The 25,341-nt window shown below is 37.7% G+C and overlaps 1 protein-coding gene across 2 annotated transcripts; it reads right to left on the reverse strand.

Annotated features, from left to right (window-relative positions):
• Nucleotides 1-147: 147 nt before the first annotated feature.
• LOC145979823 (prenylcysteine oxidase 1-like) lies at nucleotides 148-24,067 on the reverse strand. 2 transcript variants are annotated; one of them, XM_083112849.1, is made up of 6 exons: nucleotides 23,927-24,067; nucleotides 19,602-19,808; nucleotides 14,290-14,464; nucleotides 8,602-8,810; nucleotides 6,026-6,340; nucleotides 148-1,359 (listed from the first exon to the last, which is right to left on the reverse strand). In XM_083112849.1, the coding sequence occupies exons 1-6, from the start codon at nucleotides 24,012-24,014 to the stop codon at nucleotides 1,337-1,339; spliced, it is 1,017 nt and encodes a 338-aa protein (XP_082968975.1). In that variant the 5' UTR covers nucleotides 24,015-24,067; the 3' UTR covers nucleotides 148-1,336. The 2 variants fall into 2 exon arrangements, with proteins under 2 accessions (XP_082968975.1, XP_082968974.1); XM_083112848.1 differs by lacking the exon at nucleotides 148-1,359 and having other exon boundaries at nucleotides 3,775-6,340.
• Nucleotides 24,068-25,341: the final 1,274 nt, after the last annotated feature.

Here is a 25,341-nt window from a genome sequence, read left to right on the forward strand (position 1 = left end):
AGGACACAAGTCCCATGGAGGATTATACTGGCTGTGGGTCCAGACACCACTGGACCCACAGCAAAATGCAGTCCAGGGTGTACTACATGGAAATGAGGTTGAAAAGAATGAGGGTTGAGTATGGAGACAGTTGTATAAACTACCTCAATAATCTGGTTATTTTATTTTCAATTTATTAAACTACAAACATAGAAATCTGTATGAAAATTACATAGAAGAATTTAAAAGATCAGCTATATCAACTTGTAAACATATATAAATTTTATGTCACTTCTGAATAATAACTATTCACAAATGTAAATACAGTGCCCATTTCTGAACCTCAGGGTATCTCATACATACAATTACACCAGTGACAAACTAAAAATAGTAACTGCCATAAATGCATGACCACACAAGCATTTTTAAAGCAAATCCCATGGTGCAATCAAGGACCTTGTACATAAACAGCACTTTGTCTGCAGCCTTGGTTAAAATATACAGAGTGGGCCACAAAAAAGTAGTCCCATAATTAAACAACAAGCAAGTGGTAATGTGTATCTATAATACTTTATTATTAATGTTATTACAATATTATAATAATTGTCTTATTTTCTAAAGGTTTGGTAACTTATCGTAAGATATGCTGGAAATGAACAATAAATGCTGGCACGTGGTACTACTTATTCGCAGCACACCCTGTACAATGGTGATAAGTCGCACCTACACAAAATTGCTTATGTTGCACATAACCCTGGTCCATAAAATTGTGTGTGATTCATTGAAAAGACTCCTCATGCAAGAATCTACACTGGTCCAAAATATTGTTCACAATATTCCTGCTCCATTTTTAAGTTCCTGCAAATAGGGCAAGAAAAAAATGCTTGTGTGCCCACCCTTGTACTAAGAATATTCAACCCTCAACCATTGTGTTTATTTGTTCAGGCAGCACAACAAATCACTTTACCTATATCTATCGTCATTTTTTTTTATTCTTCCAGTACTTTCAAAAAATATTTTAACAAGTAACATGTGTATCATTTAAACTTCTTCAATCCTGAGAATCATTAACAATTTTTCTTTAATTGGACTAACTTCTTTTTTCTTTTTTTTAAAAAAAAAACACAATATATAAGATTCAGTTACCAAGTTATACTACTTTATTGCACATAATTCCACATAACTGAAACAACAGTTCTGACTAGTACTGAACTTTATTTGCATATCACATTTACCTGTGTAATTACACACATCAAATAAAAATAAGTATGTGCTGCAAGTGAGAGCTTCCCATTAACTTTGTTCTGAAAATATTTCTTGAACTTTTCTTTTTCCATACACCCGCTATGTGACCACATCACAAGGAACTAAGTTCTGCGACTAAAATTATCAACAGAATTAGTGAGTTACTAGAATACTACACATAGAAATAGAGTAAAAGTTATTCCTAATTATTGTTATTCTAAGTGCACTTGTTACTAAACACAACCATATTGAATATTAATGTTACGGTATTCAAATGTGTAACAATCTTTGCAAACGGTTAATTACATATTCTTCACAAAGTTATCACTGCTTACAACAGTAAATACAATAATGTGTGAAAACCTACAATTACTTCCCATAGAAGTTTTGGTAAATATAAAAATTAACGAAATATTCACTCACTTGAAACAATTTCGTATTTTGTGGTTGGCTGCGTTTTCAGCCAATGTTTGAAGATATTATCAGGCTCAAGTGTAGCCAGATGATGAGTACTGGTAGTCTTATGATCTGGCTACACTTGAGTCCAATGTATTATTTAAACTTACACTGTTAAGTATCAAATTTCAGTTCTGCCTGTGATACTGCCTATTTACTTAATTTAAGAGTACTTGTGTGTAAGCCACCCAGACAATGGCAATGTAGTCTTCTTAAATATACGAGGGACATCCCAGAAGTACCGTATTTACGCATGTATAATGAGCATGTGTGTATAATGTGCACCATGGTTTTTGATGGGGAAAAGTGACAAAAAAATTTATCTCGTGTATAATATGCAGTATAATCCAGGTTGAAGAAATGGCTTTCTTAGTTGTAGGTCGTAAAGCTGTTGCTATACCGATCAAGAGCTAGTGACATCATACCTATTTAATGAGTCACCTGTTGCTATGTGGACCAAGAGGAGAATATCCAAGTCACCAACCGAAGCCACCTCCCCCCTCTCCCTCCACTGTGTTTAGCATCCTAAAGCTTTCACTCTTTAACCACCTTATTTATTCTAGAATAGTAGAAAGGGAGATCAAAATTACATTACAGATTTGCAGTGCTCTGGAAGTTTTTTCTGTTATTTGTCGCCCAACAAATACTGGCTGATACGTCTCCCATGTGACAGGAGGTGCGTGCTCCAATTCTGCCAGAACGGCACTGCTTTTCTTGGTGTCACAGAAAATTACATTACAAAGTGAAAAATCGTGGGATTAAACTTTTATACATGGTTTTGCTCATTCCTTCTTTACTTTTTCTTAAAAAACTTCGAAATATATCCTTTTTCCGATACTAACGTAACATTTAAACAAGGCACATTCAGGATCCTCAAACTAACCATTAGTAGCACAAGATTTCTTCCATTAAGGCATTTACACACTCCCCATATATATTATTATTTGGCCAGTAATACATTTTAATTATTATTTTATTTTTCCTTCATCCAAAGTACCATAAAAATCAGAACTTGCCTTCATTTTGTAATGAGCTTATTTCAACTGCATTCACATTAGTGTCGCCATCTTGAATGGGATACTGTTGCCATATTCAGAAACTAAAGAATTCAAGCTTTACAACGATATATAACATGATAGGGTTCCGTAAACATAAAAAAAAACAATATTCCGTGCATAATATGCACCACAGCTTTTGGGTGCAAAAATTTTGGAAACAAGTGCGTATTACACATGAGTAAATATGGTAAGTTTACAAGGCATGATTATCTATCACCACTTTCAAGCTCTGAAGGAATGTCTTGATGGTCACAGATTTCAGAACAAAAATGTTGTCAAAACTGCAGTGCAACTAAGATGCAACTTTCAGTACACCATACTCCATGACAGTCATCGAATGCTAGTCTTATACTTGCCTCAGTCATCATAGACACTAAGTTGAAAAATAAGATGTGAATCATGAAAACACAGTGTACACTGTGTTATGTAAATATAAAAAAAATACTAATACTAAAGAAATATTCCTTGTAAACTTACCTTTGGGATAACCTTGTATGCTGCCTAACTTAACCATTGTAGACGTCCATTTCTACAATGCAATATAATCAATTGCATTCTCTCACACACCAACAACAATAATGGTGATTGTTCATTGAAAAATGTACCAATATGGGAATAAGGGGTTTGGTATGTACAAAGGCTTTAAGGTGGTAAATTGTTCCCTGCTCCTGCCATGAAAGAGTTGTGGTACTTTATTGTGCTTTATAATCACAAGTATGGTATGGTGCTTTTTCTCCAGTACGAATTGACTGCATCACTTACTACAATACTCAACATACCAGAGGAATAGTAATATATGTATACACCTTGACAAGAGTTTTCAGCCTTAAAATAAACTTCTGCCACAATGTTTTAAAAAACAAATGCCGAAAGACTAGAGGTGAGGTTTTCACTGTATGAACTTCTGACTAGCAGGTGCCAGATATCACGTAAGGCCAAATGACATGCAACACATACTGGTATATTATCTTATAATATGGCACATACAGGTGATGTACTGCATAGAAACATCATATTGGTTCTTTTTTTTTTGGGGGGGGGGAAATCACCTTGACACAGAATTCATGTTTGGGGAATAAAAGATGCGTATAATTAGACTTAAGTGAGTTACTAACTTTTTCCTCAAAAGTGAAGCAACGAGTTCCCAAGCGAATAGGCCACCAAAATGAATAGAACCTCAAGAAGTAAGTTTCGCGGAAAAAGTTAGTAACTTGCTTACATAGACAAAGAAGATGAAAGATCTTCAAAACATTGTTTCTTCCTTCATCTCAGATTACTACCGTAATTGAAACTCAATTATTACTGAAATATCATATCTCCACGCTGGGAGACATTAGGCACAATGGACATCATCAGAGTTTCAAAGGTAACAGATCCCATTGCAGTATTACTGACAAGACAATTTCACAGAGGTAAGACAGCAGGCAAAGCCAGGATTGGCTCAGTTGATAGAGCACTGGCAACCCATGCCAGATACCAAAGTTTGAGTCCCGGTTGAGTCTAAATTGTAATTTATGGTATGTATAAATTTTAAATATTGGTAACCAAACTTAAATATAATTCATGTTTCAAGGAATACAAGATGCAGTAGAATTATAAGCTTCAGATTTGAAGAAGATCCACCATAATTTTTAGATGTATATGGCTTAACTCCAACATTCTAAATAACACAATAATAAGTCATGCTGTTGCCTTATAAATTGTGGCCCTGTGATTTGAAACAAATCTTTCACTTTTTTTGTAACTACAAATATGAATCTATTTTGAAGTCAAACCGAAAATAGTCCTGAACATCAGCCAGATGAACTAAAATTTGTATTCAAATTTAGAAATAGTAGACATGCAAATCCTTCTATATAGTTCTACATTTTGTGCAATAAAAGAAAAACCAACGATGTACAAAGCACCCATTTTAAACTCCAGTTTCAGTAATGGAAAAAGCATTCTGGAAATGCTGGATATGTACCATTCTAGACTGGATGAATTACAAAATTTAGAGTCCATCAATGAGGACCATATCTTAGAATAAGCATCACAGTTCTTCAGGTCCCAAAATTTTCATACTATGATTGAAAGAAAGGCTTGTCCTAAAGCAGACTTTGGGAAATGATTACTGAATGATCAGAAAATTCTGGTTGTTGCGAAATTCAAACTCTCCATATTGTGGAAATGTTGGATGATTAATGTTTGCAGTGTTGGGAAATTCTGAAATGCAACAGTTTTCATGCCAGAAAATAATTTGAACAGGTAGAAACTGTAGTCATAAACTATAGAATTCATAGAAAGAAATTCTGAAGATTTTCCAAACCTTTCCACAAAAGACTTTGAAGTAAAATTAACTGGAAGTATTAATGAGGACCATAGAATCACCCAGGAAGTCTTATTACTACTACACCCGATTATGAGTCTTTCTCGGATTGTGAAGATTTATGCTCACATCAATTTTTATCACCACCAGCTGCATGTTATTAACATCGCATTGCTAAATTGTGATCACACTGCACTGTAGGTGATATACAAGGTATAATGTAATTTTCTCCTACAGTACTGCATACTCAAAATGGTATGTTGTCTCAAGTCATGATTGTACAGTAAAGGCAACAGTCCCTTAACGAAACAGAATCTAAAAGTAACAGTTCATTTCCTTGCTTGTCATGATAAAATACTTATGGTTGTTCCCTTTACAGAAGTACCACCTTGACTATGGGTACTGATCCGGTGTTGTCTCAACAACACGGATAATGGAATCTGTGGTGATATTCTTCAATTTATGTACACCTCACGATCACAGTCTAAAACTCAGTGCAACAAAACTACCTACAGCTCATCATGATAGCTACGCTTGGTATCTTTTCCATGCCATGATTCATGGGCAAGTAAGGCCACATTCTTAGCACCTATGGCACTCATCTCCATTGCGCTCGCAGCCCACTCAATTGCATTCACGTAATACAAATTCTTAGACAACACAAAAGACCCTAAGTTGGTATTAGACAAATACTGAGGGTACGCAAGCCAGTCTATCACATGCATGTACTCTTGCTTACTGAAGAGATTATCTAATTCTTGAGTGCTTAATTCTGAGGGTGAAAAAACCTTCCACATATTTCTTTGTTTTCTATCTGTGCCGTCGTAATCCACTGGCCTTATGGTACCGACCGAGTTGAAGAATATGCCATCTTTGACTGTAAGTATTGCATTCAATGCATCACTCTCATCTTCGAAACCAAATGAAGTATAATTTAGTAAGCCCGACACGATGGTACAAACGGTTCTATGGAACTTACCTGGAAATTTAAACACCTTTTGAAAACCGTCAAATTCCAGCTTAGATTTATCTTTTGTTAAGGGTGCTGCAATTATGACAATGTCATAGGTGGAACCATCTTCATTTTGCGAATCATTTACTGCACTGTCACCATCTTGCCTTGTTTGCGGAACGTGATCCAGAGAGAATTTCCCCGATTCCGTGCGAGTGATTCTCCTTACTTCCACATTATGGAGTTTGGCAGTTGAAGCATGCAAAAGTCCTTCTGGAACTTGTTTGTTGCCTCCGTGAACAGACCACAAATTGCCACCAGCTCCAGCAACTGATACAGATCCTAAACAAAAATTGATTTCAATTTATCTGTTGAATATCTAGCATATACCATCAATATTTTAGGTAACCAACTTTATTGCAACATCAAAACTTTCAACCTTTAACAGGAACAAAATACTCTTCAGAACCAAGTTGTGGGTGGTTGTGTACTCATATATACAGGAAATGGGACAGATTAATCAGTACTCTATTGGTATCGGCCGATATAAGCATATCGGTTTATTGGTAAAATTACAGATTAATTTACCGATCCGATATATCTATAAATATCTTATAGCTTAGTGCAAAATTCTGCTATTTGGTAATTATTTTTATGGATAATCTCCATACCCTACTTTTTAAAAAGTAATTGTCTGAATATGCAACTTCTCTTGCATTGCAGTCACCTGGAAACAAACATTTATTAAGGAGGTCAACCATTTAGGTTTTTTAAGGATTATTTGGAATTTTATAACAGACCGGTAAAATATCGGTTATCGGTATTGATAAATTTTATATCGGTACTTTATTGGTATCGGCCAAAATTTCATATCGGTCCATTCCTAGATTTTTTGGTGAGGATAAGGCTGCCTACTAGCTCAACGGTGGCAAAGGATTTCTATTAATCATGTTATTATTATTATTGTACATCAAGTCATTATTTTGCACGTAGTGAGAAAAGGAGTTGTAAGGAAGGTGGGCAGGCATCTGGTTACTATTCCATTTGTAGCACTCAAATAAAATATTGTTATTTTACATAAGTTATGTGCACCTAGGGAAAGACCTTTGCAAGTAGAAATATGAAGGAGATCACAAAATTTCACCATGCACACAGTGATATTTCATATAAACAATACTAAATTAGCATAAAATTGAACTTACTTACGTGAGTGCGTATGAAGTTTAGAAAACAACGTTTCAGGGTACAACTGTCCCTTTCATTAGGTTCATATTTTCTCTAGGCACTAATCATACATAATGTCGTGTCACTAAGTGTTAAAGAAGGATTAGGTTAGAGGTTTGGTTAAGAAACACTTGAAAAAAAACCACAGCCAACATTCCTGTCTAAAAACAACCAGTTAAAAATCCTGTTCTAAAAAAGTTCCCCATGTTCCACGAGACCTCTTAGACCCGGGGGTCTTATAAAATCGGTAAAACACGTTCAGTTACACAGCCAATTTACTAACACAGGCAACTAATTTAGTAGTTAGTATTGCACAGCCAACTGAGCGTGTTTTACGGATTTTATAAGACCCCGGGTCTAAGAGGTCTCATGGGAAATGGGGAACTTTTTAAAACTGGATTTTTAACTGGTTGTTTTTAGACAGGAATGTTGGCTGGGTTTGTTTCAAGTGTTTCTTAACCAAACCTCTAACCTAATCCCTTTTAACACTTAGTGATGTGGCATTATGATTAGTGCCTAGAGAAAATATGAACCTGATGAAGGGGGCAGTTGTACCCTGAAACATTGTTTTCTAAACTTCATACTCACTCACGTAAGTAAGTTCAATTTTATACTAATTTAGTATTTATTACTCCCTCTGTCCCATAATTAATGTCCGGTACACTTTTGTTCGTTGTCCCATAATAATAGTCCGATATGCAAACTGTGGCATTGGTGTATACAGAAGAAAATGAAACACGGGAATGAGTCATACGTTTGTTACTCAAGGATCAGTACAAATTGGCTGATCAAGTATCCAAAAGAACATAAATAAAAAGTCCCCATTTTGGCATACCAGACTATAATTATGGGACAGAGGGAGTATTTCGTATTTCTAGAATTAAAAATACATAAATATTTATTACTTACTTATAATTAGTATATATTTTGTACGCCGACAACGTTTCGGGAATCACTATTCCCTTCTTCAGGTCCTATATCTCGACTTTATAGTGATTATTTTAACAAATAACAGTGAACATGGGTCCAGCAAAGGTTTTAGCGTTTTCCAAATTTTACCTTAACCATATTGCACCAAATCCTTTTCCTGACGAGTGTATGATTTGACGAGGCTATGGAAATTTTCGCATAGCCGAGATATAGGACCCGAAGAAGGGAATAGAGATTGCCGAAACGTTGTCAGTGTACAAAATAGATACTCATTATACGTAAGTAATAAATATTTTTGTATTTTTAATTCTAGAAATACGAAAGTATATATATAAAAGTGAGTAAGTCGCACAAACCTGAAGTATGAATTTATTATTGCTTATATTATATAGAGAGTAACACGCACACTACGCAAATATGTTAAGTGTTACTTCATATTTGGAACTTACCTACAAATTTGTGCACTTCTGTGGTCTGGCCATAGTTCGCACGAAGTGTTGCCATCACCAACTCGTTAATCGTTCGATCAGAGAACCCATCTTTCTTGAAACCTTCAAACGTTGATACACGAGTCACGTTAACAAAATGTGGACTCATTGCATGCAGAAGGTCTGCCACTGTTTCAAAAGCCTCTCCTTGAGCTTGTAGAGCATATATTCTATTAAATAATAAATATATAAATTAGAAAAAGTAAATACATCCCATGTTTAACTCACTTGTTATGTCATTATCTTGTGTCAGTAAAAAAGTTCGCACGTCACATGTTAAAAACAACATAAAACGCACAAACAGCACGATAAAAAACACTTTACGAGTTTGTCCCAGCTTTCAATTCCTTCTCTGAATCATTACCAGGGATGGTCAAGAGACTGCGAAGGACATGCAGTTGAGATTTCGATGGCGCTACTTGCTGTGTCTACCGGAAGTTGTTGTTGCAGTCTAGCAGTGTTGGTTAAGTTCTTGTCTGTTGAGATTGATGGCTGAAAAAAACATCTTTTCATCAACCAAACCATCTTAAAAACCCATCAATCTCAACAAAAAAGAACTTACCAACACTGCAAGGTCGCAACGACATGTTCCGGCAGACACAGCGAGTAGCACTAGCTGAACCTCAACCGAGTCCCCTTTGCCATCTCCCAACCAGCCCTGATGATCATTCTTAGATGGAATCGAAATTTTGGACAAACTCTTGAACATCGATTCCATCTCAGTGTTCTTTATCGTGCTGTTTTTAACAAGTTATTATCTTAATTGAAGAGCTCGGGTGCAAAACATGGTAAGTGACATTTTGGTCATTTTTGAGTTACAAAGTAAAATATGCCATCCTTCAATTTTCGAGTCAAATTGCCGTGTCATACAATTTGCATTGGACTCAGTGAAACCTTCTGAAATTATAAAACAATTTATCTACAGTATAGCTTCTAATAGCAGTTTTCTCAATGAACTCACAAATGACCAAAATGTCACTTACAATGTTTTACACCAGCATCCTTCAATTAATAATAGTAGTAGTAGGCCTCCATGATGGAGTGGTCATGACAACATGCGACAAAGCCAGTGATCCCAGGTTCAAATCCTGGATGTATCATTATGTATGTCCAATCAGTATTTCATCACTTTATCATCATAATGATTAACCCAAGAGGTAGAAATGTGATGTAAAAAAATAATAATAATAATAATTTGGGCTAAGCCAATACCTCTTTCCCCCAATACTGACACCATTGGTGATGCCAGTATACTGAGATGCTAATACCTGGGATTAAAGTAATGTTCAAGTTATTCAGAAGATTTATAAACATTAATACAGTGTGTTTTCACAGTCAAGTCGCCTGTGTAGCAGCTGCTAGCATGGCAGGCAGTGAGACTACGTCTGCTGGCAAACTGGATGCAACACCCATGTAACTGGAACGGCAGGCTATGTAATGAAATAAGCCTGTACAATTACACGGACATTTAAAATTAAAATGAGCACGTGCCTTGTTACAAGAGGTGTTGGAAATGTTGTCCTCCGGCTCCCACACATTTACAGCATTTTTTTAAAGGAAATTTTCACCAACACATATCATTTCTCTTCTGAAATTGCTTCAATTTCTCCCCCAATGTTCTCTTTCAATTCATCTAATGTATGGCCTCAGGTTTAAAAGCTTGGTAGCTCAGCATGCAGATGCCATGGAAATGTCTCTTGTGGAATGTGCTAGCTTGGCACGCAGATGTCATGGAAATGTCTGTTTACTTGTGCAATGTGCCAGAGAGATTTTTGAGGAGTATGTTCCAATCATGCTCCAATGTTGTCTAGTTTCTCCTCAGTAAGCACATGCCGTTTCATCCCTTGCTTCTTATCAAGAACAGACCCTGTTTTCCTACATTTGTTCACAAGATTTGAAACACTGTCTCTGTGTGGAACAGGAATATCTGGAAATTCTACTGCAAAACACGTTAATTCCAACTTCCCTACAAAAATTCAAAGTGCATAAAAATTTGTTGTCTTCAATTGTGTGTATAGTGTGGCATTATTAGATTGCAGAAGGGCACCAGTGATATGTAAACTAAAAGAAGCCAATCTAATAACTTAACACGTCACAAACACACGCAAACAGGACAGCGGCCAGTGCCAAGGTCAGCGTTATAGCTGTGGGGTCTAAATGCTGGCAGACGCGCTCTCCCTGCCTGGTGTGTATACATATACGAAGTGTGGCTAGAAAAAAAAACGGATTGATGTTGCTGTCGACAAACGGCAGGCGCATCAAGGATAAGTGGTGGATGGGTGTATAACGTGATATCTTGCCTACCGGCTGTAAGATTGCCCAGGGTGCACGGTGCTCAGTTCTTCTGTAGTTTGTGGACAAAGTGAATCGTACATCTGTGCTCCGTTGGAAAAGAAAATAAGTGTGAAAGTGGAACAGCGTATCAATCTGAAGTTTCTTATCAAACTCGGAAAATCTGCCACAGACACTTATGGTTTGTTGAAGGAAGTGTACGGAGATGTGTGTTTATCACGCACTCAAGTATTTGAGTGGTTTCAAAGGTCTAGAGAGGGACGAGAAGTGATTGCGAACGACAAGCATCCTGGACTGTCTTGCATGTCAAAAACTGAATCAAACATTGCAAATGTCGGTGAATTGATTCGAATTGTGTACCTGAAGGTCAAACTGTCAACCAACAATATTTCATTACGATACTGACGACCCTTCGTGGGCGAATAAGAAGACGACCTGATTTGTGGAAAAGCAAGTCATGGATTCTTCATCAGGACAATGTTTCTGCCCACACAGCATTGTCAGTCAAGGCTTTATTGGCCAAGTATGAGATCCCAGTGTTAGAACATCCACCCTATTCGCTGGATCTCGCTCCGTGCGACTTTTTTTTATTCCTGAAGGTCAAAGCAGCACTGAAAGGAACCAGATTTAAGACCGTAGAATGTGTGAAAACAAAAGCGACGAAGGTCATGAACATGGTTTCGGAAAATGATTTCCAGCAATGAAAAATTCATATGGAGCAGTGTATCGATAGTGCCGGGGAGTACTTTGAAGGGGATAATATTCATATTGTACAAAATAACCAATAAAAGATTTTGTAGCAACAGTCAGTTTTTTTTTCTAGCCACACCTCATACATATAACTGTAACTTTTCCATATCAATTGCCCAGAGTTTAGCTTTCAGACATTCATGAATTCACATAAGATAATTATTTAATCTTTAGTAGACAGGAGGCTCTCCTGTGCGTTAACCTCTCCAGATGGGAACTATTTCATGGACATGCTTAGCAGAGGTGAAATTTATACATTGTACATCCCAATAATGAGAATTACAAGAAGAAGAAAAAAAGTGAAATTTTACAAATATTGGCATTCGCCATGACCATGTGGCGACCAGAACAGACCAAACTGAACAAAAATGTAGCAGTAGCAGTGGTATATTCCTACAATGTGTAAAAATAATAACACATAAGAAAATCAGTGTTGCCACCTAATGAAAAAATCAGAAAATCGCTTCTAGTGTTGGCCCAATGGAAGCTGGATGGACCAAATTTGCTGGGAAACACAACAAAACACCACTATTTGAAGGCATGTGATAACAAGTCCCCCAATTTTAGAAAAAAGCAAAATTTAGGAAAATCATAATTTTCCAGTGGACCTCTAATTGTCGCATGTTGTGAATAAGTTCTCTTTTTCATTATTGTATGTAAAAGTAAAATACATCATAAAACTTGGTGGTTGAAGACTAATACCCCACTTGTAAATTCTTTCCCATAATGTAAGTAGGGAAAATCGACATTTTCAAATTGCATTTAGAGGATGGATGCAGAAAGACTACCTGTACGAATTTACAATGCACGAGTGGGAATAAGACCAGGCGGAGACCAAGATGTCGGTGGAAAGAGCAGATAGCTGAGAGTGTTAGGAGAAGAGGACAAGATTGGAACACCGTGGAAAGAGAGGAGTGGTGGAAGACCAGGAAAAAATGGAGAGGCTTGACTTCTTTGGAGACACAGCCAGTGGCAGGAAACTGTCAAGGATGATGATTTGTTAATAATAGTAACAATAAATATACGTGGTCTGTTAGGAAAGTAATGAGACTGATTTCCTGTAAACGATGAATTTTATTATTTTTACAAATCAAGGTTATCCCCTTCAAAATAGTTCCCTTGGGCAGCTACACAGCGATGGAGGCGTTGTTTCCACTGTTCGTAGCAGTGCTGGAAGGCTTCTGCTGGAATACCTTTTAGCTCGTCGGTTACGCTCTTCTGGATATTATCCAAAGTATCAAAATGGTGTTCTTTCAAGTGGTTTTTGAGCAAGGGGAATAAAAAAAAAGTCACAGGGATTGAAATCCGGTGAATAAGGGGGCTGAGGAACCACAGCAATGCTTTTTTTTTTTCCAAAAAAACATTGATGGAACCTGTTGTGTGACATGCTGCATTGTCGTGGTGCAGCATCCAAGTGCGTGCAATGCCTGGTCGCACACGTGCAACCCTTTTCCTGAGTCTTGCAAGGACTTCATTCGATACACACGTTCAAATTTAACTCACTACTGATCATTCTTACCGCCAATCAACGATCTGACCTCACCCTTTCCACATTGTCATCCGGTTTTGAGGTTGAAGGTCTTCCGCACGAAGTTCGTCTTCCACTTGTTCTCGGCCTTCTAAAAAGGACTTGTGGCATCTGAACACTTGTGCCCTAGATAGTGTATGTTCTCCATAAGCCCTTTGTAACTTTTCATAAGCCTGGCGAATCCGCTACTGTGACTTAACACAAAATCTGATGGCACAACGTTGTTCAAACTTTTGCCAGTCCATTTTTGTAACGCACCTCACAAACACAACTTCACGTCAGACGCTCTCAACAATCGTGTAGCAACTGTAGCAAGTTGAAACTTGTACTGAGTCAATGGCAAGCCTTCACCTACCTGCCATGTGAAGGCGGGGGCAGCAGCATTGCCGGTTCGTGCACAGTGTTGCCAGTCTCATTACTTTCCTAACAGACCACGTATAGTAGGGATGGGCCGACATGAAATTTTGGCCGGTACTGATAAAGTACCGTTACAAAATTAACCGATACCGATATTCTACTGATCTGATATAAAATTCCGAATGGTCCTTGAAGAACCCGAACGTGTTTTCAGGTGACTGCAGTGCAACAAAAGAAGTTGCATATTTACACATTTACTTTTCTAAAAAGTAGGACATGGAGATTATCCATAAAAATTATAACAAAATGGCACAATTTTGCACTAAATTATAAAAGATATGTATAGATATATCAGATCGGTAAAATAATCGGTAATTTTACCAATTAAACCAATATGCATATATCCGCAGAAACCGATTAATCTGACCCATCCCTAGTATATTGTTTTGTGATTCAAGTATGTCATGCACTCACATGTATACAAGGAACCAAAAAAGACATAACTGTGCAGTTTTGAAGAAATGAAGTGGTAATTGTAGCCATGGTAAGACAGGTGTACCACCCATCCTTTGTGGAATATACATGCTACACCAGTAAGATTCTACAGGTTAAAGTGCATATCACCTAGTGCCTAACATGAACAAAACCTCATGATAATAATCAGTAAAAAGATGACCGATAACCACAACATGACAATTCTGGATATACTTTTTTGCACATACCTTTCAAAATCAGACAACATATTTGATATGAAACTCTGTAGCCTTATGGGGTCCAGTCCATATCTCCAGAACAATCTTGCATAGTTGAGTATGTCAGAATTTCCTTCCTTGAACACAAATTCTTTGCCATCATAAAGGCCAATCTTATCTGAAGAGCCATGTCTCTTGCTCAATCCTATACAAAACAATGAAGTTCCTTATCACTTCACTGCAAATAATACCAGTGCTAAGCAAAAGAAATAATCTTGTTAATGTAATCACAGTCAATTTTCTTAATAGGCTATTAAACTTTGCTGTATTTATTACAAATGTGAGAATTTCTACACAAATTTATAAATACCGAGAAATTAGTACTCACTTTATCCACGAAACTGTTTTTTCTTCTTCATTCTATTAATTTCAGTGGCTGCTGCCACCATCCTCATTGGAACTTCCTGTACTTGACGTGCGTCTTTTGTTTGTAGTTCTCTGGCTGCCGCTAGGTGCGCCGTGTTTAACTGTGCGTTAAACACAAATGGGACTTTCTCTCCCCCCCTTGATAACTCAGGTGTATACAATGCAAAGTGCAAATGCAAGGCACATTACATCGGCAGGTCCATCGGATCTGACAATGAAAGAATCACACAGCACCTAACAGATGCAAAAAAAGCCCAACCCACTACTGGTCTTGCTAAACATATCAAATACAATAGCCATAAAATTGAAAAGGTTAAAGTCAAACACACTGCACACATGCTCGTAGACACCAAAATCAAGGAAACGCATGCCATAATGCACTTCCCGCACGAGCTAAACATTGATAGCGGACAAGCGCACCACACTTGGCTTCCCCTACTACAACAGTTATCGCCTGGAAATAGCAGATGACACGGACCCAGACGCACAGTTAACAACAGCGCACCTAGCGGCAGCCGGAGAACTACAAACAAAAGATGCACGCCAAGCAACAATACAGCAAGTTCCAATGAGGATGGTGGCAGCGGCCACTGAAATTAATAGAACAAAGAAGAAAAAACAGTTTCGCAGATATCTCTCTTTTCCCAAATATGAAAACAAATTTATACATGGAATACTACATAAAATTTCACTCAAGAGTACATGGATGCAGATCCTGCACAAGGAATCTTTCTACACAACAATCCTACAGCTTTCACTTATACAGCACTCATAGATTACCACAACAGTTTAACCACTTGCCTGACACATTATTTTCCCAAAAGTGGTCCATATTTTACACATTTTTTTATTGCGTCTTTGTAATGTACCGATATCGGCAATTAAGGAACAGTAATGAAATTTTCATTTTTGGGGTCAAAAAAGTTACCAAACTATTCAAAAAACCTCCATAATTATTAACCCGAGTTAACTCGTACATACATGGAAAGTACTACAAATGTTTCAAAATAGCATATAAACTGTGGAAAATAAAATGTCTTCACATTTTAATGTTGAATTCCAGAGACAGATCCAACAGATGAAAGAAAATCTTTGTATAGTACTTTTTGCCACTCTTCGTTGGTGTGGCGTACGAAGCAAGATGCTGATCAACACCACCCATTTTGCATTGCAATCGACCACCACTCGTGGTTTAAGTTTTGCTTTCTGACGTTGTGTTACAGTCATCATTTTAACAGAATGGATGGTTGACAACAATGTCACATCCTTTTTATCTTTCCATTTCATGAGTCACTTTGCCACATTGCAACCCTACTTCTTCATCTTACTTCAATTTGGCTGTTCTTAGAGCCTGTGGTACATCTTTCCTACTGCGTTTTAGTGTTCCAAATACATCAGTCTTTTTTTAAATGAACAGATCTGCAAGTTGTGGTGAGTTATAATAATTGTCCATTGTCAAACAGTACCCCTTTCCCAACAAATGATATACCAAAGTAAAGATTTTGGAAGGCGACTGTACACCACCACAACTATCTGTATCTGTCTCTTCAATACACACACTGTCCACTGTTGTATCACTTCCACTCAGGTCCATTTCCTCCTCCTCTTCCTCTTTACTGTTTGTAAGCTTGTCGTCTCTCATCTTGTCATTCTTCACATGATGGAAAACACTAAAACATGAACAGAATATATTCACACTCACTCACTACACTCACACAACGACCACAAGTATCACTGGAAAGGTGACAAATACGTAGTGTCATATGGAATCCGGTAGATGGCAGCAAGCTATCTACACCTTCCATCTAGTGGCCAAAATGAGAATTAACACCTTTTAAAGCTCAAACGAGTCTGTTCGGGTAAGCAGAAAAGTGCACTGCAGTTGCACGATTTTAACGAGATAACTCGGGTAAATAATATGTAAAGCAAAAACAAATTCCGAGTTAACTCGGGTTAATCAGGCAAGTGGTTAATAAGATCTCCAGCCAAATAGGCATCAGTTCTTACTCAACTTTGGTAACAAACTTGTAGAAAAATGCATATAATCTGTGTTATCTTGCTTTTGCTATTGTCTTGTCTATTTTTACTTGGCCTACTTTTACACTACTGTTTCTGTCAAGTTTAAAATTGCTGTACTGGAGAAATTATAAAGAAATAATTGATGCAGTACTTAAAATGCAGCGGCAGCACCAGGATTAATCATCTAGGGGAGCTGAGGGGGTGGGGAAAGAAATTTAGGGGGTGCGATGCTGAAAATAATGGAAACATGAGACACACATGCAACCTTTCAAAACTGGGGGAGCAAGGTGCCAAAACTGGGGTTGCTGTGCCCCCTTGACCTCCCCCTGGATGTCCATGATAATATGTATTAAGTCTTATACTCCAAGAAAGTGGTTGTATAGTGAAAACATTCAGATTCATTGAACTAAAGGTAAAGTGCTCCCCTGTGCTTAGCACCATGAAGGCATATAGGGGGTGTGGGGTAACACCCCACACTTTCCTGATCCAGTCGTGAGTGGGGGTGATGTGATCAGCATCATGCCCCTGACTGCATTTACCCCCCAGGGTTTCCCCGAGGTACCCATGCCATTCGACGCTGGGTGGGTGCCGGGCAGCTTCCAATGTCTTATTGAACTATGTAGTGAAATACAAGATGAAATTACCCTTGCATTTAAAAATACCATTTTTTAACATTTTCAATGTAACAAATGGAGGTACAAAATACAGAGAACGTGGAATGGACATGTGCACAAAGGAAAGGGGGGCAATTCCCCACCCCAATCATGGACATTCACAGATTTTTTCCACAGAGGGGCAAGGAAAGTTTTGTCTTCAGAGAGGTAAACGGGGCATATTACCCCGATAATACTAGTGATGCTCCCTAAAACACCACTTGAATTTGTATTTATTGTGTTCCTGCATTCCCATTATAATAATTAATGTAAATTACTGTGACTCAAATTACACATGAGAAATACATACTTTTACGTTGACATTCGTTTTCTAAAGGAAAGGTGTGGCCCTTTACAGCCCCTATATTATTATGCTTTCTCCTAGAAATTTAGTGTACAGAAATCTTATCGTCGTTAATACGTTATTAAACGATATTTTGCTCTTAAAGAAATCTTCAATCTGATAAAAGTTGAAAGGAACTAGGGGGGGGGGGGGTTTATTTCCTATGAAATTGTAGTACTATCCCGCTTCATAGGTCACACACACATGCCCCTGTTTCATACCCATCGGTACAATAAAATAGTGACATGAAATGAGGTTTTCTTACCCAACTGAACTTTCATCAAGACACCCCCTTCACTAATCAGAGTGTCTGTGCATGCCTATGGTACATAGTAAGTACATAATATGTACCTTCCATCTGCCACTTCAGGACAAAATGCAAAAAGCACAGCAAGTTCGCCTTCGTTAAAACCCGGTCTGCCGCAATATCCCAGACCCCAATGACGAACTGCAAAATTTATTCATGACCACTGAGCCTCTTCCTAACAGTTTTTGAAAAATTCTGAAATGATTTGTTTACCAGGCATGTTACGAGGAACAAATACATACAACATATTAACAAGAACACTACTCTTATCGCTACAACTTGCATTAAATAATTTCCCGAGCACGACTTGGTGATACCTTGAAAGCAGCTGCAATATTTGCTCCAGTGTGACAAAGAACAAGTAGGTGGAAAATAAAGCCTTTTATCAACAATGCAAAAAAGAAAAAGAAAACAACAATTATCAAAAACCACAAACAGACCACTTGAAGAAACAAAAGAAGAAAAAATTCATAACAACAATGCTGACGTATCTGTGATGTTGCTTTCTGTTGTGAAATGGCACTTATCAGTGTTGCAAGGGGTGTTTATTTTTCTGAGGGGGGGGGGGAGAATTAACTGAATTGCATTGTTGTTTTGAGAATTAACTGAATTGCATTGTTGTTTTAAGTCCACTATAGGCTAATCGGAACTGGATCTACATTTCAAAGTGTGCTCTCAACCACTTTGTAATGTGAACTGGGGAGCAAGCTCCGGTATAGGATTCCCGTATAGGATTAACTATAAAGCTATCAGATGTGCACACATGTGTGCAAACACATTTGAAATAAGATGCATAAATATGACATTGGTACTATTTCCATATAGTGGAAACACCTATAAATCATTTCTTTCACACTTTTTTACATTGCTAACGTACAATTCTACATTGCAGAACATTTCTTTAGGTGTAATAATGAATTTCTAATGAAAATAATGTATATTTTTTAAATTTGCGAGTACTCACTGTTTTTCCTTTTTCCGGTTCTGTAACACACAATGTGGCAATAGCGTACTGGTTCAACGCATGTTGTGGCAGTGTTTTGTCGATTTGAAGTGTGTATGCAGTGTTTCCAACCTTCTTCACCGAAATATACCTAACTTCGTGGCCAGATTTGAAATTATGCTAATACCTCGTTAGCCTCACAAACCATTGGCGTTAGTCCCACAAACCATGGACGTTAGCCCCACAATACATTTCCGGTAAGGTTAGGTTAGGTTCGGTTAGGCAAGCATAGTTTGAATTTTCGAAAAATAAAAAAATCTTGCAAAAAAAATGCGTGTTTGGAAACATTGACAGGGGGTTAAGTCATGAAACGCACTGACCATCCTTGACGTATATAAGCAAATGGAAGTAATAGGAATTGCGTGTCAGGAGAGATATTTTTATAGAAAAAAAAAAAGATTTCAAGCTAAAAAATATTACACGGCGAAAGAAAACACATTGAGGAACTTCAACGATGATACAGAAAGTGATTTCCGTAAGTAGTTTTTTCTGTACAAATGAAGAAATCCGTTTCCACTATACGGAAGTGTTACCATGACATTTATCAATAAGAAAGCAAACCGTTACTAAAGTAGTAAAGGTGCAACTCACCTAGTGCTTTTACAAAATTTACCATGTATTTGTTCCTTGGGTGAATGATTGATCCACCAACTTCGTACTCCTCATTGCCAATTTTCAAAGTTGCTAAACGGCCTCCTACCTTCCCGGACTCGAACACATCAATGTCAGCCTTTCCAGAGAACAGCTCCTCTAAAAAATATGCAGCCGATGTTCCCCCTATGCCAGCACCAATTATAGCTGAAACAAAATGAAGGATGCCAAAATCAGACATGCTTTAGACAAAATACAATTCAATATTTTACAATGTAGTGCCATAAACAGTCCATAAAACAAAGTTTTTGTCATGAAATGTCACACCAATCCCATCCTTAGCCCTCACACTACCAAAATTTCCCAAGTTTCCGATTTTTCTTAACTCAAGCTGATTTTCATGGAACTACCATTCAGTGACATGATTTAGAGATTCAGTGCTATTTTCTTGCAAATGGAAAGAAATTACAACCCCACCCCCCAAAAAAAAATCCAAATAATCTTAAGAATAAAGCAACTTAAACTTGGAAGGTATACTTTATGATCACCCTGTACCAAAATAATTACACAAAATAGTCAACATATGTTTCATAGAGATTAACAACACTTTTCATGGGCAACACCAAAGACAGTATTGCTATAACAGCTCAGACCCAGATGTTGACACTTTACACTAACAAATAATTGATATAACTCTGACAAATAGACAATTCACACCCGTAAAAAGTTTAGTGAGACAAAATATGGGCTCAGTGCAAGGGCACCATCATGGAATAAAAACAAACGTGGTTACTGATTTTAACAATCACAGACTCTGCCGGGTTCTAAATTCATTGACTTCCAATGGAATCGTTACAACCCGGCAGTGCCCGTGACTGTACAATGTAGCCAGAGTGGCAAATTAAAAAATTTCCAGTGAAACGGGGGGAATTCTGGTAACTTATTTCGAAGCATTGGGGCATTATGTATAAAACACCCCCCTCCCCTCCCCAACCCCGAAAGGGCCAACATTTTCAATTGGGGAGAGATTAACCAAGCAACCAGAGGAGACATTCCTCCTTACCCCCTTCAAATATCACCCAGGTTAATACCCTCTTCTCAACATATCAGTGCCAGCCACTGTGGCAGTGGTTAGCACATTGTGCTATGATGTCAGGGGTCCCAGGTTCGAATCCCAGCCTGGGCATAGGTGTTCGTGAGTGTCCATTCATCAATTTCATCACTCATCCCCATCTTCGCAATTAGCCAAAACTGGCAGAAAAGCCATGTAAAATAACCTAAATGAATCTGTCTCAGTACAGATCTGGCATTTCGTGCAACCCATAGTGGGTTTGATTCCTAACGGAAGATACAAATTTCGGTGTCAACCCAGAATTGTCAGAGCAGCTACTTGAAAGAAATAGAAGCAAACTCTGGTCTAGGAAGCCAGATAAAAGTGGCGACTGGGCCTGATTTGTTTGAGTTCTTGTTTTAAGTCTACTTTATGCACAGAAGGCTAATCGGAACTGGACCTACAGATGAAATTGGTATCTGCACCATGTACTTCCACTGGGTATCAAATCTGGGACCCCTTCATTGCAAGGCGACGACTGAACTGGGGAGGAATGACTGGGTCTGATGAGCTGACTTGCTCAATGAGCAACCACTTGATCACCCTAAGAGCTGTTGTGTCACTGAGCTCAGTTGAACTGTGTATAACAAAGTAATATCATCACATCAATGTAGAGGACAACACACATATCTTTGCTGTTGCGTAGATACCAATTTTCATTTTGTCTCCCTCTTTCTTAGCATCACGTGTTCTACTCTGCTCGCCAACCTTCGCTATTGTTGCCATATTGTCATTCCATTCCTGGACACACTTGCGCAAACATCATTGTAAACAATTGAATAGCGGTCCAGCTCGCAGTTCACACCGTTCGGCAGGGACGGTAATGTGACAATATAGCACGGCGTAGTGGTTGCTTCTTTTATGCAGTGCATGTTCATTGGCTAGCTAGTAACTAGTGTTGCCAACTGTAATAATGAAGCGCTATTTCTGTCACGGAAGGGGAAAGGCAGGTAAAGTGACGGTGAGTTTTGTTGGATTGGAAGCACCATATTTTTATTTTATACTAAGTATTTGACCAGTTTGACGTTGTGTGCGTGTATTGCGTGTGTGTATGTGAAAGTGTGTGTTTGTTAATGAATGTTAAATTCCATAATGCCTCCAGTTCTGTCAAAGTTGAAATCAAAAACCTTGCATAGCCAAGCTCGGGAAATTCTAAGCAACATGCACGAGTTCATGAAGGAGGAAGCCAGTCAAGGTGTTAGCATCCCAATATAGCATTTTGACATTTTGACAAGAGAGCAGCGGCTGCGACTGGAGTTCCTGAACGAACAATCAGGGCTATCATGAACGAAAGACAATCTCTTGAGATGTCAAAATTTGAAGAGAAGAAAAAAATAAGCGTATTGAAAACTGTGGTCGAGCGAGATATTCGGTAAAAATTTACTATCCTTCGGACACCTCTAATTTTTTTGTTTCGTCAATTTTTGACATTCGTACTTACGTATCTGCTTCGCGGAACATTCCTGAAGGTGTATCAACGTTGTTTTGATGAAATTAATTGCAATTTTTCACATTACCAGTACGTCTTTCTGATAGGCCTTTTCGCTTGCCTGAGACGAACTAACCTAACCACGCGCCAATGGTTTGCAATTATTTCCAATTTCTAGATCCTGATACTAACACGACACCAAATTTTAACTATGTTTCCTAACCTAACAGAACTAACCTAACCACGCACCAATGGATTGTGGGGCTAGCGCCAATGGTTCGTTGGGCTAGCGCCAATGGTTCGCAATTATTTCCAATTTCTAGATCCTGATACTAACACGACACCAAATTTTAACTATGTTTCCTAACCTAACAGAACTAACCTATCCACGTGCCAATGGTTCGTGGGGCTAGCTATTCTCTGTCGGAGAATTAATTTTCAACGAACAACATGAATTTCAGCTATGAAACATTCCCACATCACACAAAACACCTTCCCGATGTGTGACAATGCTACAGGAACTTATTACGGTAAGTAGTTTCTTCTGTAAAAATAAATAAATGTGTCCGAAGGATAGTAAACAAGTACCAGATATTATTTTGCGCTTACTAGTATTGATATAGCATAAGAAGTCTCATTATTTATTTTACATTTTGATGTTTTACTTAGGAATATATTGATTTTTTCAATTTCCCGTTGCTGCGTAATGACGGGGGAGGAGGGGGGGGTTCGAAATGGACTGCCACCACCACCCAGGGAGGCAAAATGACTAGCACCGGCCCTGGTTCATAGCGAAAGAAAAATCCGAGCTGCTTATCGTCTAGTGGCAGTATATGTACTTGTTATTGTTGTGGAAGCCGGTATTGTTTGTAAATGTACAACAAAGGCAACTGACTGTCGCCGATCACAGAGAGGAAATAATAATACTGCTTGAGGAGGAGTGTTATGGTGCAATTGTAGCAGTTTAACATGTTGGCATGTTATTATCTGCCGTTGGAGTTCCGTACCAGTGTATACGGGTTTTGGGAGTGAACAGTTAGAACGCCACTAGTGCATTAATCCAATGAAAAATTATTTTTTTTATTTTATTTTGTTTGAAATCACTCAAATAAGGAATCGTATGAAGAAGTCTTCTTTGCAGCATTTTTGGTAATTTTATGTATGTGTTAGTTCATATTTTGCAAATTTTTAGTCCATATGTATGTAGCTACATACAAAGCCACTTGTTAGTACATATTAATCCTAGTCCTGGTATAATGCATGACGTTTAAAACTCAATGTTAGATAGACCTGAACAATGAACAAAAATATTTGTATATTTACTGAACTTGAAAGCAGTTATGAAAATAACAGATCTATTGTTACCCAATCATGAAACTTACCAATCTTGGAATAGTTTTTCCCTGGACTATCATCACACTGTATATACTTAGCAATATGCATGCTACTGATGTTGGGTACAACTGCATTTAAAACGTCACAATTGTATATAACCAATTTTCTTGTTGTACGTAACAGCTGTGCATCGGCGCACTGCGGCGATTTTTCTATCTGCTCCATTAGCAACACTGCTTCTTGAGTTGTGTCTCGCATCGCACGGCAGAAATATCTGTGTTGGACTCTACAGCAAATGAAGATAACCGTTTACAGAGTACAAGACATTAAGCCCTGTATCATTTCACTCATAAATATTCACAACAATGAACAAAAATATTTGTATATTTACTGAACTTGAAAGCAGTTATGAAAATAACAGATCTATTGTTACCCAATCATGAAACTTACCAATTCTTGGAATAGTTTTTCCCTGGACTATCATCACACTGTATATACTTAGCAATATGCATGCTACTGATGTTGGGTACAACTGCATTTAAAACGTCACAATTGTATATAACCCAAGATAATATAATATTCGCACGAAATCTGAAAGAAAATAAAAAAAAACGTATGTAATAGCAGGAAGCACGACATAATTTCTATGAATGTCTTTCTAACTTGTGTAATGTACTAAATAATATATGGGAGCCATGGTGATAAGAGTTGGTAGGGCACCTTGACTGTTACGTCAAAGGCACAAGCTTGATTCCCAAGGTGGGTGATTTCATGCGTGAATATTTTCAGCAATGTCCAAAAAGCTGTACCTTCTTAGAAAAAAGTCCCATCAGTGTTTAGGATTCTTCCCATATGGTCACTTTTACCGAACATGGTTTCTTTGCACCAGGTTGACACTAAGATGCTCCTGCGCTACTCCTTGTGTCAAAAAGTATATCAAACTAGACAGGGCTAGTCAGAATTAAAACTAGAATCACATAGGTCTGACTCCCATAAATCACTGCCATAGTGCTGTTGCGAATCCTTCAATTTCAAGTTGAAATTGTCACGCAGCTGACATTTGCATTGTTCAGAAGAAGTGGATTTTAAAATAAGAACATTTCTTGGCCTTAAAGAGTAAATCTTTGAAAACCCAACTGAACATCAGGATTCTCTACCTTGTATGTACAGAAAGTCTCTCACAGAAACACTGCAAGATAATACCTGTGAAGCATTTGCATTTTTTCTGCACCTTGCCTGTGTACCTGAGGAAATTGGAATTAAACAATCGGAACTTGGCTCAAGTACGGAATTTATACTACACAGGTACATGCATAATGACGAAATTAGTACTCAGAAAAAATGCAGATAACGATATCATGAAATTGAATTTCATACCCAAGAAATAATGGGTCAACGGATACGTAATGATGATGTGATACAGGACTCGAACCTGGAACCTTCGGTGTACAGTAGAAACCGAAAGTGTTCGTGACGATTACGGTTTGATTTACTTCGTAAATTACTTCAATAACCAATACTTTCTTCTGTGTAATTATGTTAAAAATTTCAAACTACCCTATTAAATAATAAGTTAGTTTACCATAAATTTCCAACAATTTGACGGTGCCACCACAGATGGTGCTACAGTGACATTAGTAATTGGCAATGATGTTTTATGTCTTCTTTTCTTCCGATTCCGATGGGCTAACCGATAATTTTTTTTGGGGGGGGCAGCTCGGTTTGACCTGCTTCATTCAGAAAAATAATTTTGAATAACAACTAACAATTAGTATTATTTCCGAGACCTGTGATACAAATGGGGGTATAATTTAACAATACAGGGAATTTCTCCAATTTGTTTGAATTTTCGGTTACTTACTAAT

Source organism: Lepisma saccharinum, chromosome 26 (assembly GCF_977018435.1).
Source record: "Lepisma saccharinum chromosome 26, izLepSacc3.1, whole genome shotgun sequence".
In the NCBI taxonomy this organism is placed as follows: Eukaryota; Metazoa; Arthropoda; class Insecta; order Zygentoma; family Lepismatidae; genus Lepisma; species Lepisma saccharinum.